We start from the raw sequence: 13873 nt of genomic DNA, 5'->3' as shown, positions 1-13873 counted from the left end.
TCCATGCTGGGACTGTGGGGGAGCCTTTTTCTTCTGGAGAAGGTGAGCAAAGGGATTTCAGGAGAAGGAAGCGTGGCTGAGAGGGATCATTGGGACCCTGGGACAGGAGGGTCACAGTGAGGATAAGAAAGTTCAGGCAGGAGGAGGTCTGTGATGCTCAACAAGGTCTGTGATGCTCAAGAGGAAGTGGGTGAAAAACAACATAAAGCCTGTGAGGGAAGTCCAGAAAGCTTTGGGATGAATGGAGCCCCTCTCCTTCTTCTAATGCACAGCACCCACACGGGACCTGCAGACACTGGCTTGAGCCAACTCCAGTGCTGCAAGAAGCTTTTCTGCCCCCAGCATCTCCTACTCACTCCTTGCTCATCCAGGGCTGCAGGGGAGGGAGAGAATGGAGGAGGGAGGAAAGAGTCATGTCAGAGGGACCAGAACACATAGAGATGGGGACTGGCCCAAGCCCTTTGCTGTGAAGCTTGCAGCCCTTCCAACGGCACCTGAGGGAGAAGCTGCAGTAGCAGTAGCTGTTGCATCCCTATGCTCAGATGGACCCACCCAGTGCAGCACTCAGAGCAGCAGTGCCAGTGGGTCTGCAAGTATGTGGTCTGTGCGTTCTGGCCCCTGGAAATCCCATCGCTTTTTGTAGTCCAAAGGAGAGGTCCAACGCCCTACACAGCCTGCCATGCTAAGCCTTTTGCCAATCCCTAGGGTCAGGTCTAGCTCCTAAACCTGGCAGAGAATCCAGCAATCTCCTGACTTAGAAGAGTTGCGAAAGCATTCATGGTTTTATTGTTGGTGTTATCATGCTAGACCCCCAGAATGCTCCTCTGAAAGAGGCTCTTGTTTTGCTACACTAGAAGTTGTAAAGCTTTCAGTGCCAATTAATCAACCTGTGGAAGTTTGCTATTGCTTCATATTTCTTTATTAATCTCCAGCAGGCTGGGTAGTTAAGTTTTTAGTGTTTTCCTAGAGCTGACTAGCAAATAACCCCTTCACTTCATTGACAGCTTTCAGGTCTCAAAGTACTGACTGGCTAGAAAGAAATCAAAACCTGTCAGGCAAATGTTTAAAATAAAATATTTGTTTGAAATTGGGATCACATCCGATATTTTTCATGTCTCATGGTCAGCAGCACAGTAACAAGGGGTAGAAAAAATCATCTTTCATTTCCTTCCATGCCTAGTTCAGGGTAAGCTTTTTCATTCAAGGCCACTTAGACTCAAAGGAAAACTTGAACCTTTATCTAGCAAGTCCTGGATCAGGGCTTAAGTGAATTCACTATCAGCTGAGCTAGACAGCTCCCTTTCTTCTGTCTCTGTTAGAAAACTTCGTCAGAACTGATACATCACGAGAAAACTCTTTGGCTTTGACAATGCATTGAAAATGTCCCAGTTCCCTCTCCTTGTGATATTCTTGGCTGGTTTTGCTTATTTGTGTTTTGTTGTTTCGGGGGGAGTTTCAAAGTAGCAAATAAGATTTTTTTCAGAACAATGTGTCAGCACAGTGTGTGCCTATCTGGGAAAAGAGAAAGAATATGCTGGAAACTATGGATTGTTCAAAGCCAGTATTGGCCACAGCTTTGAAAAGCTTTCATGTAAAGCAAAATGTGTTTGTTAGGATTCAGGAAAACAGGTTTCCACAGCTATAATCAGATCCTAATTTTAACAGAATGCTTGAATCGCCAAAGGGCATTGCACTGTATTTATTGATTCTGCTTTGTTATGGGTTTTGCTGCTTTGTAAAACACTGCATTTGGACACAATGTTCAGATGTGATAAAAAGGCTACATTAATCAGCAAAAGGCCATGTCTGAGAAGGTTTCAGAACAGTAGTAGAAAATTTCAGCAAGAAAAGCTGTTTGCTCGCAAATTTGTTCAGCCCAAGGAATGATGTCTAAGGTTCTCCAAGGTCCTCTGCAGCAGGGACAAAGGAACCACATGCTCCTGGACATGCCTTCCCCAGTTCCACCCCCAACATCCTATAACCTGTTAGAGATACATGCCTAATTATGGCATGTATTTTGGGTTGAAAATATAAAACCATAATTGGAACAAATCTCTGTGGGCAAAAACTACACCCACTCAGATCTGATTTGGTCTAATTTACCCTTCCACTGAGTGGGAGTCACAGGTAAAGCTCATGACCTGAGTTTTATCAAGCTTGTCAGGCAACTCCAGGTCCAGTTCAGATCTCTGTGGGACTTTTTAGACACCTGGGGAGCTTCTTTGAGTGTTGTGAAGAGAGAAATCTGAAGATAGCTGTGTAAGAGCAACAAAAGTCTTCCTGACTGTGACTCTGCTAGCTAGCTTCTTTAGCTGGCACTGAGCAACTCATCTCACTCTGGTCATTTCTATTTCCATACCCATAAAATGGCAATGAAAGGTATCCAGCACTCACAGCTTTGAAGAAGGATGATTAATGTTCAGGGTAGGATATTAAAATGGAAAGCACTATATATTCTAAGCGCTATTATAACATTAATCAGAATAAGTTATTAACTACAATCCATAGATTTTTAAGGCCAACAGGGACCATTTTCTGATGATCTACATTGAATTTCTCAAGCCAGAGATCATAGGACTTTACTCAGTAATTTCTATCTACAGCTCCAGAAGCTGAAGTTGAACTAGAGTGTGCCTGGTGATACAGCAGGAACAACAGCCTCTCTAGACTCACACCAACCACAGAGGAGCTGAGTATTTGTCAATATTATTGACAGATTACTATTGCTTCTGTCTCACGGGGTTCATTTTTTGTTTTCACATTTTGCTGACTTCCTTCACAACATATTTCTTAAATCACTCTTGAAGACTTCAATTTCCAAACAAAACCAAAAATCCCAAAGCCATATGAATAACACTGTGTTTTGTTGATAAAAGAAAAGGTTATGATGAATAACACATTCCCTTTATGTTTGTGTAAACTTTTTGATTAAAACATGGCAGGGGAGAGAATTGTCACCAAATGGGCAATTCCAGTGGTGTTGACAATTTTTCCACACAAAACGTATTTAAAAGATAAACCCCAGCTTTAACAGAAAGTATTTTTCATTTAAAAATAACAGGAATAAGATACAATGATGCATAGGTTGGGATGTAGGTGAACAACTTGTCTCCCCTGGCCTCCAGCTGCTGGAACATCTTGCCCTCCCCACACAGCCTCCAGCCACTGCCCTGGCTTTGCTCGGTGGGCACGACCAGCAGCTCCCCACACTGTCAAAGATGAGCTGATCATTGCTGGAGACCAGCTAATGTGCCTCTGTGACTCATGACAAGGCTCACAAAGGCTGCAGAGCAGAAGTTCTCCGCACCACGGGATTCACAGCGCCGGCACAGCCCTTTGCCCGGTTTCCAGACTTTGCTGTGCAGGAGCAGCTGCACTTCCAAAGCAACAATGTTGCACATCTGATTTTAGCTGAGAGGAGCAATTAGTAATTAAAAATAATAATCTTGAGGTGTTGGAGTTGTACTTTCCTTGATTGCCACATGCACAGAATCTTAATTCCACAGATAAATGCTGTGCTTTTGACTTCCACATACTAATGGATTTGTACTCCAGAGCAGGCTGGAGTCTGCAGCCTGGGTTTGTAGGTGGCATGACAGAATCTCCACCACGCCTGACCCAGTGCTGCCCATTCTTCCTGGCCTGGAACAGTTATTTATAAGCCTCAGAGGAAACAGTGAATGACTTTGTTGGCAATAAATTTTTAAAAGATAATCTTAACTAGGTACTCACATTTTGATGCTAGTTATTCCTCAAAGACAGACATTACAGAAAAACGGTTTGTAGGGTACATATTTTAATCTGTTTCTCAGATATATATATTTTTTTTCCATCCCAAGGGCTTGCTGAGAGATCAGGGCTTACTTAGAAGTTAATCCAGTGGCAAAATGGGTTTCACATGTTATAGTGCCATTCTTTGCTCTAGCAGTTAGTTTTGTAAGGGTATTCTAGCAACTCTCCCTAGGATGAGCTTTCAACACATTTCATATTATTCTACAAAAATAATAAAAAGTGTTTTTTAGGGGTGCTATGTCACCTGAACAGATCAAATTTGGCCCCTCGTGGTTACATATGGAGCCATTTTGATGGATCAAAATGAATAGTTTTCATTAAAACAGTGATGAACTTTAATATGATGTAATACTGTTCTTTCACCATTCCTACAGTTACTGTCTCTAACACCACAGCTCAAACCAGAAATTCTTATGTAATTATGGACAACATAAGGACAAACAAAATAAGGACAAGACAAAATAAGGACAAAAAAGGACAAACAATGCAGTCATTTCTTTTCTGTTCTTTTGGAATTGGACTTCAAGTTTTTCTCATACTGATACTTCTTCTGGATTAAATGCCACATATTGACAACCCATGAACAGGCAAATTGCCTTTGCTTTCACACCTTGTCCATACATCACTTGAAACAATTGGCAGATGAAAAACCATGGAAGAAGTAGAAAGACTGAAACATGTTATTTGAAGATTAACGATGAGGAGAAAGAATAACATGCAGAAGGTAACGCCTTTGAGCAGGTCATGGTATACCCGACTGCTGTCCAAAGCCAGGATTTCAGGCAGGAAAGACACAGGGAGGAGGGACAAGGTAAAGAAGTTCAATTTCAAATGTTAATTTCAGTTCCATAAATTACAGACGTCCCAGGTTTTGTAACATTCTCAGGTAAAGTATTATATTCAGTATTTACACCTGTATATAGGGCTTAATGATAAGGTCCACAGCCCAGACCTGAACTGAACTCTGCCACGAGGTGGTAGGTGGCCACATGGCTCTGGGGGTGAGTAGATCTCCCCTGGGGCTGCATCAGATGCAATAGGCCTCCTGGCCTGTGTTCAAAAGCCAAGTCTCAACTTTAAAGGTTTCATCTCAATGTACTTTCAACCCATGCAAGCCAGGTGATTGCATTCCCTCCTGGGAAGGATGCATCCCAGCGCTCACCGTAGAGACAGCTCTGTAGACCCTCACACAAAACCACTGATTTTACCTGTCTACCCTCCTTGTGATGGATCCTACCCTCAGAAGCTGCAGTTCAGTGTTGCAAGTTGTGAGGCGATGCATTCTTTTTTCCTAAATCCAGACTCCTTTCAGAAGATCCCTAAAGTTTCTCATTTTCAAGAGCTGCATTTTAGCCTCCCTCTCTGCTGGTCCCTAGAGCACAGCACAGCAGAGATTTGTCTGACCAACCAACCTACCCAACAAAGGAGACACATCCAAAGCATTCAGCATGCCACGACGCTCCCTTCAACAGTTCCAGAAATAGTAATGTTGTACATTTATTCAGCACCTGCTTAAGGAAAGCGCACCTTTAATAACCATTGAAATACAAAGGCAGTTGGATGTTAACACTTCTCTTTCCACCCCTTTGTTTCAAACAGCTCTAAGGAAGCTTTATAAACCATACTGAGGAATGGAGGGTCCGGCACTGAAGAAAATGCAAGATAGGCTGGTTTGTTTCTACCTTCCTGAGGAGAGAACTGCCTCCACTGAAGCAGGGAAATAGAAAATGAACCTCTGAGGCAGTCATGCAAAATTTCAGACAGAGCCTTACTCGTGTGATTCTGTTTAATCACCGTCCATTTCCTCTTCACTCTTCAACTAAATAATAAATATGGAGTGGCTTTTTTCATTAACATTTGAGCCAGAACTAGTCCTGGAGAAAATGTGAAAATAAGGGGTGAGCCTTGAAAACAGTGGGTTTCACTGATTTTAAATACAAGGCACCTGTGTAAATTTCTAATCCAATAATTAATAATCCAGCACCTTTTTATCTTAGGAACTCTCAGGAGTAATTTCCACATCTGAGTGTAGCACACATCATAAATCTACTCCAAATGATTTTTAAATTTGTCCTTTCCAATTCCAGTTTGAATTGACATTTTGTTCTGGTTGAAGTGGCATCCTCAGACGCCTTCTCCCCTGCAATTAGTTGAGATTAAGCAGTTGGAGAACCAGCACAGCAAAGATCAGAAATGCTTATAGTCACTGATGCTTTGATCATACTGAACAGCAGAACAGCAGTAGGCTGTAGTTTGTGGCTCTAAGTTGCATACATAAGTATTTTTCTGAGACTGCTTTAAAACGATCCGTAGCAAGCTGTGCCAGCAAGTGGACTGCATTTTTTACTGCCGGCAAGCAGCTTATGTGCCAGAGTCTGTCTGCAGCTTCAGTGCAAAACACACGGAGCCTCATTTTTTCCTTTATTCAATATTTATATCATCCTGCACTACTTAAAGACATGCTAAAAAAGAACTAAGTGCCTTTCAGTTGCGGATCCGGATTTATTTAGTCATTGGCAATCTGAAAGTATTCAGAGCTTTGGGTTATTAGTATTTTCTATAAATGCTATAGATCATCTTCTGGAGCATGTGTGCCGGCTGTCCCAGCAATGTGAGCAGCCTGAGACAGGCAGTACAGCGCAGGGCTTTAGTCACACCCTATCCGTTGAATTTAATAGCAGTTGAGCAGATAAAACCCCTTATCAGTGCTGTGGAAGTGTATCCCAGGGTGAGCATACACTGGCCACAGCTGCCTGAATCCTATCAGCTAATGCTGTCTGCTTGGCTGCACCCTGGGTAGAACGCACATTATGGGGAGCAAAGTTTGACACGTGGCCTGAGTTAATATGAGCATTTGGAAACTGAGATGATCTCTGCACTTGCACACACTTCCTAAGTGCTTTTAAAAACTTTATTATTCGGTTTCTTGTACTTGCAGGCCAGGGCCGAGATGCTGTAACAACAACCAGACGCGGAGGACTTTGGCCTTTGTACTTCCTTCGGTCCTGAGGGAAATTAAGATCAAATAGACAAGAAATCAAATAAGCAGACCCCCTCAAACTCACAGAAATGTTTCAGACCCCTCTCCCTGCAAACTGTTGGCCTATGCATTAAATTCCCTTAGTGCTCAACAGTTCTTTGCAGGGCTGCTGCTTTTTCTTTCCCTGAACTGGCTTCTTATCTCTGTCAGCATATTGTGGGATACTTTGCCCCTTGCTAGGTAATATTTATGTAGTGAAATCAAAGTCATATAAATGATGGGCTGCACATCTTGTCATGCAGTCACTAAAATTCTTTAGCAGTTACATGTGCCTTATGAAAAATATAGGCATATCAACCTGGTGAAGTGCCTGAAAAAGAGAGCAAACTAGAAGACCAATACGCGTGTAGGGGACAGTCAGAATGGGAACTGAGAAAGCAAGAGGAATGTAGAAAGAGATGGGAAATGGGGAAAGGTGTAGCAAAACAAAATACTTTTCTAAGAAAAAAAAAAAAAGATGGAGAAAGAAACACTAAAAATTAATTTTATCATGGGGGGTTTCCTGCAGGTGGACTCCTGTGGTAGATCTTTATTGAAAGGATAGCATCTGCTTTTCATAAACCGTTTTTGAGCAGTTACCTTTAAACGAATTAGCAGAGGAAGGAAGCAACATTATCTTCATTATACCTGTGGGAAACCTTAGGAAAAGAGAACTGATTTGCTTAAAGTCAAACTTTCTACCAGCCAAAACAGCAATAGTGTCTTGAGTCACTCTTCACTGCTTCCCTGGCAGAGGTCTAGCTCTGCTGTGCCATCAGTTCTCAGTGTGTGCAGACTAAGACAAAATGATTTTGCTATACAGTTCTCGCTGCTGCTCAGCTAGGTGTGTTTACTAAGCAGAAGTGATCACTTTCTTCTTTTGTTGTCCAAATTTCATGGTACCTTTCCCATGACTCTGTAGTTTAATAATAAAAAATGCTGCTCACCACTGCTTGAAGTTTTTTAAAAATTAGTTTCCCTACAGAGTCCCAAGAAAAATATGGACCAGTTCCCAGATAGCTAATCCCATCCAGAGAGCATCCTCTGAATGATACTGCAGGAGGCATCCCAGACAAGAGGGATATACAAAGGATCAGCACACATGGCCGTGAAAATGGTTTCCCAACAGTGTTGGCATAGCCCAGTAATTACAGGGGAGAGGGATCTGAGACATTTCTGAGTCTTTGGCATTTTTGCTTATTGAAATTTTGATTTGCCCGTTGCCTCTTACCAGTTTTCCTCAGAACTGAAGCTTGAGAAGCCACAATACGTCTGGTGGTTACTGCAGTGTCTCAGCTTGTGAGGTGCTCTGTGACCACTGGCACAAGGACCCCCGCATACCCCACCAGGGCACGGCTGCTTATGGGGATGGCAGTGCAATGACCACTCTTCCCTGCTCAGATCCTGTAGCAACACAAACAAGCCTTAGAGTATTTGCAAACATTTAGGCTGTGATGGAGCCTGGGTTTGGGTGGGAATCAGTTTTCACCATGGCCAACCAATCCAACTGGTATCTGGTCCAGTCCATTGCTGGCACACACATCCCCATCTGAAATTTTAAAAAAGCGCGAAGGAAGCAAAGAGGCAACAATCAGTGGGGGCTCAGCCACCTGTCTGCTGGCAGGTCACAGCTCACTCTGCTGTTCTACATGTGTTCGCTGCCGGTGCTAATCCCAATGGGCTGAAGCGATTTATTTTTCCATTCCCTTTTTGTAAACCATCCATTGGCAGCAGCCAAAGTCAATCAATTGCTTCCACCAGAGCTTGCAGCACAGACAACGGTCGTACAAAGCAAAGATGGTAAAAAAGTGACAGAGGGAAAGAGCGGGTGGCTGGGGACTGTGCGCACAGCCAGCTGCTGGTGGCCAGAGGTTCCATCAGCCCCACAACCTGTGACACCCCGGCGTCACTCAGTGCCAGGAATGCAGGCAGCCCCACAGCCTGCCGAGGGCTGAGGAGCATCACCTTCACAAGCAGAAACCTTCTGGTCTGGCTGAGGGGCACGTCTTGGAAAAATACACAGGACAGATGGAAATATGGGCAAAAGTCTCATGTCTGTAGAAGCAGCACTCCTTTCCCTTGAAAGCAGAGGCTATCCCGTACTCTCATTATTTTCCTTTGGGCTAGAGAGAGACTAGGAAAGGTCTGCTTCACAGAGAAGGTGGCCTCCAGTGAAACTTGGAGGGGAAGACAGTAAGCAGTCCCAAAGGATTTCCTTGCTGTTCCTTGCTGTGCTTTTACAACCAAAATACCAAAGTACAGCAGCAGTATAAAGAGGGTATGAGTGATTTCAATAATGAACTTCAGTTTTTCTCTTTTCATAAACATGAAGGTGAAGTACTTTAGAAATGACATTATCTTCTGCACTTACTGCTTATCTGCAGGACTCAGTTAAGTTCATTGCAGTGCAGAAGTGCGTTAGCTGCTTGCCCTGGGCCACCCCAAAGGCAGCTGCTGCCTCGCACTCAAATATACAATATCACTGAAGAGGCGGATGGCAATTACATAAAAGATATCAGTATGACACAAGGCAGGAGGATACCTGACTTCATGGATACTATAGAGGGAATTTAAGCAAGTAATTAATAGCTAGCAAGTTTTGATTTGTTTTTGATCCAGATATAAAACTTCAGGGTTTGAGAATTTTCAGTGAATCTTTGCGATAACAAACCAAAACCTCGGTTCTGAAATTATTCAGAAAATGCCACTGAGTATCACAGTAGAGCATGGTACTGGACTGTGCCACGCAGATGAGTCTTTGATGACACTTGTTGAACCGAGGTTTTTCAGATATTCCCCTGACACAGCTCAATCCTATAAGCATGGGCTAAAAATAAGAAACTGTACGGTTTCTTTAAACAACAGAGCATCTCTGTTCTTTTAAAATATATAAGAGAATGGGAATGTGAGCTCAGTGTGCGCTATGTGAAAGTTTTGATTGATGTGAAAAGGCAGCCATGCTAGGGAGCGCATACTTTTCTCCACTGTGCTGCTTTCTTGGGCTATAATTTCATCTCATTTTGCATCCAATTTAAAGGACCTCTAGAGGTGGTTCTGCAAATGCAAGTTATGGCATCAACACAGCCCCTCAGGTTCTTTCTAAAAAAAAATGTAATTGTTGCCATTCTTGTGTTTATTTTGCCCAGTGAACAGCAGCAAGCACATAGTGAGAAAATACCGTGGACACCTCCGCACAAAGATTGAGTCTGGAGAAGGAACCATACCTGTCCGGTGTCATAACACAGCTCAGACGTGGGACGGCGTGTTGCTGGGAGAGCAGCTCATCACCATGTCCTGTACAGACAAAATCGCCAGGTACCTGATGTACATACGTCGCAAAACTCTTTGCATGTGGAATCGAAATGTGATGCCACAGAGGGCTATGGATGCTGGTGGGGAATAACTAGCAGGTGCTGACAAACCCTGCAGAAACAAAGACCTCCTTTGTATGCAAAAACAGGCCGTATAAATAGGACGGAACGTAAATAGGACATTTTCCCAAATTCTTCATGGGTTGTTAGTTGCTTTTTACAGTGTGACAAAAATATAAACTGTCTTTGCAGCATTTTTGCCAATAGAATTTCAGTGTGCAGATAAAATACATCCACTCTGCTTTTATTGGATCATTTACCCCAAAACTTGCAAACCAACCGTCACACAGATAAACTTAGTTCGTCTACACCCTGCTGGACAAAATGCCCTAAAAGCTGCTAGGAGTATTCCAACCACTTTGAATGTCATTGTAGAACTCTCGTGTCACAGCCCCTTCTGTGGCTTTCTGCTCTGTCCCATAAATACAACATATATTTATGCAGAATAATTGCTGTAGAATAAATATTTTGTGATTATTCTGTGGTGGCACATAAACACATTCACCATTCTCAGTCTAGGGTGTTAACTAATTGCAAATGATGGCTATCCCAAACTGAAAACAGTGTGTGCATTCAGATGCATACTTACATTATACTTATGCTTATTATAGATACATTATGTGCATTAGCTATAGATACAGCTCTATGTGTAACATACATTACATTATAGCTATAAAAATGATAATGTTGTCATCAAATTATCTGCTGAAATATCATGCCTAAGAATTCAGTTAAATTATTACCTCGGCCAAGAATCTGGCCCAATTATTAAAGGCCAATATAAACACAATCTTTTAAAAAAAGTATAAAGCTTTTATTTAATACAAATGCATAAATTCTGCTCTTAGCTTTAACCGGATGACCTACTGAAGTTAAATTAGCCTGTAGGCCTAGCAAAGCCTGCCATTTTGGCAGGAAAATGTATGACTGAACCAGCAAATGGAAATACTAACAGACTCACAAAATCCACCCTCTGCTAAGTGTAACCATCACAACCGGTGTGTTTGCACAAAGGATAAAGAGCAACTTCTGCTATAATGTTTTCATTTATTCATAAAGAGATAACAGAAACCCCAAACTGTTTTCAGTGGATGTCCTGCACTGCTTTTAGATGCAGTTGGGTTTTCCATATTCAGACTTAGCTGGACTCAAAAAATTAAACAAATTTGAGAATGGAAATACTACACACTCTGTGGTTTTGAATGACATTAGCCAGTGAATTAAACATCAGCTTTGCAAACAGTATTATATTTTTCTATTGATGGGGATGTTGACTGTAATGCACAGTCTCAGAAGCTGGGTTTTCTCCAAGCATGTCAGCTAAGCACTTTCACAGAAGCCATTCCTTGTGGCCACATATCTAAACAGCATTAAAGTCAGTGAAGAAACGAATCTACCACAATGTTTTTCCAAGCTAAAAAAAAATATCTTTCAGCTCTCATCTTTGATATTATTATTACAACATTGTATGAATTACTGCAATATTTATTGTTTATTTGCACAATTCAAATGGGCGTGGGATTTTCCTAGACAAAAAAAACACCGACAATCATTATTCCCTGCTTTGAACAGCAAATGTTTACTCTCACCAGGAAGAAACAGTTAAAAAAGAGGCTGAGAAAAGGGGTGGGAAAAGCAACTTCTGTAGGAATGTTGGTAGCAGTGCTGTGGCACTACAAATGCCTTAGAAGTTTGGACACTTCCAAGAACTGCGGACTCCCTGGTCAGGTTAAGAGCTCTGGTGCAGGGAAAATGGGTGGAACAACTGTTGAAGAAAAAAGATGAAGAAAGCATGGAGATTCCAAAATCGATGAAGGTTGTAAGGAAGGGGAAATGGTCATTCCTAATAAAGAGGAAGGATGAGATGGGAAATTATCATAGAAGTGATTATTTGTGGGTCTGATACAGCCAGGTCCAGTAACTAGAATTGCTGGAAACCAAACAAGAGGGACCCAAACAGAGATTATGGGGAGAAAAATTCAAAGTTAATAAAGTAGAAAGAATGAAGTTGAATATAAAGGAGGGGGAAAAAAAAAAAAAAAAAGAAAAAAGAAAAAGCTTTTCACTAAGGGAAACTGAGAAAGGCAAATGAAGTCCAGAGAGTACTGGGGACATCACCATGGCATGTACTACAGGGAAGGGTGTGAAAGCTTCTGGAGAGAGTGCCCAAGGCTATCTATAGATGTTTGCAATCCTGGCTGCACTTGGAGGTCATGCCTTTCCCTTCCTCTCTTTCCGACAGTTATATTGTGAGAGACGGTTCTGCAATTTTATTTCCACTGGGCTCCTAATTACATACATTCATGGCATAACTTCAGTTTGGTTCACAAGTTCTGGTTTGGGGATCACTGTGCCAGTCAAAACAAAGCACTGGTAATGCAGGAAGCATTAAAAAAATATCTCTTGCATGGCAGAAAGTAGGCAGTACCCTCAGGAGTGGCCACCAGTAACAACATTGCTGGAGATTTTTAGGTGCTATAAATTTTATGTAAAGCTTGGCAAAGGGTCACGATAAGAGGTTTGGTTATGGCATCTTCCATAAACTTTATGCCAAATTTCAGTTTACCACGTTAAATATGATCTAAAATCAATTTTTATCCTTATTATTCTCACTAACGGGAAGAAATCAAAGGTCTCTTCACCTGACCTTTGTTTCAGCACATGTAGGGCTGGTTTCTGCCTTCTTTGCCTCTGGCCATAGAAAGTACAGGCAGGAAGATTGTTCAGCGGAAAGGAGGCTGCTGTGTGAGGGCCCTTTCCCTGCTCCTGCCCCCACTGAAGAGATCAGTAGGTGGTTCCTGTGCTGCATTTTGGGCTCCAAATATTTGCTCTACTGTGCAGACAGCTGACTTTTCAAATGTCTGCTGGCGGCAGGAATCTGGTTGCACATCATCTGGACCGGACTTGCAATGAGAAAAAAGATCTCCAAAGCTGAAATGCATGTTTGTATAAGCAAGATTTGACAAAAAATTGGCTTGTATATTTTGGATTTTATTGCTTGTAAAAAACCCCTTAGGAGCACTGGGCTATTAGAGAATGTTTCCTCTTGAGCACCTAGCCAGTAGCTGCTAAACTATACATCATTTTGCATTATTTGAAAAGGACATTTCTATCAGAATATCAAAGACCCATGAACAGAGAGAGTTACTCAGAAAAGTGATTAATATTCTATAAATCATGTATCTAACGATTTATGTTCTTTCTTGCTCACAGGATAGCCATAAGCAGGGAGTGTTTTAATCAGGTTTTTTTGTTATTCAAAGGCATTTAGCAATTTTTATTACTATGACCACGATTTCAAGAGAATTTGATGCTTGGTATGCATTATTTGGGCTCTGTGGCTTTGTTGAGATTGCAGGATAAACAGCCTGGTATCATATACCTACTCCCTCACTGAATTAAAGCACAAACACTTCTGGCATGAATACTCATGTTATTGGGCTCAGGCAGGGAATTACGAGGTGAAATTCTGCAAATGCATTATGAAGAAGGTCAGACTAGATCTTGGAGGTTCCTTCTGGCTTTAAAAACCTATGCATTTATATGTGCAAATTTAAAGTTTGGGCTCTGTGAATCCCCAAATAACCCACCCTAAGAGAGTGTTAGCTTTGACACTCACAACTTCTGTGAGCCTCACAGTGCAGCTGAAATGACTTCAGCCTCTCGGTGCCATAGATTTTAGGATTAAACC

General features: G+C 42.0%; 1 protein-coding gene across 2 annotated transcripts in view; it reads left to right on the top strand.

Moving 5' to 3' along the window:
• ADARB2 (adenosine deaminase RNA specific B2 (inactive)) overlaps positions 1-13873 on the top strand; it is a 353051-nt gene that overhangs the window by 288349 nt on the left and 50829 nt on the right. For both annotated transcript variants that reach the window (XM_080385114.1, XM_080385113.1), the window contains one exon: positions 9958-10126. In XM_080385114.1, coding sequence (XP_080241240.1) covers positions 9958-10126 — 169 coding nt within the window. The remainder of the gene's footprint in view (positions 1-9957; positions 10127-13873) is intronic.

This window comes from Falco punctatus, assembly GCF_963210335.1.
Source record: "Falco punctatus genome assembly, chromosome: 4".
Classification (NCBI taxonomy): Eukaryota; Metazoa; Chordata; class Aves; order Falconiformes; family Falconidae; genus Falco; species Falco punctatus.
This window is presented reverse-complemented; position numbering and strand designations above follow the sequence as displayed.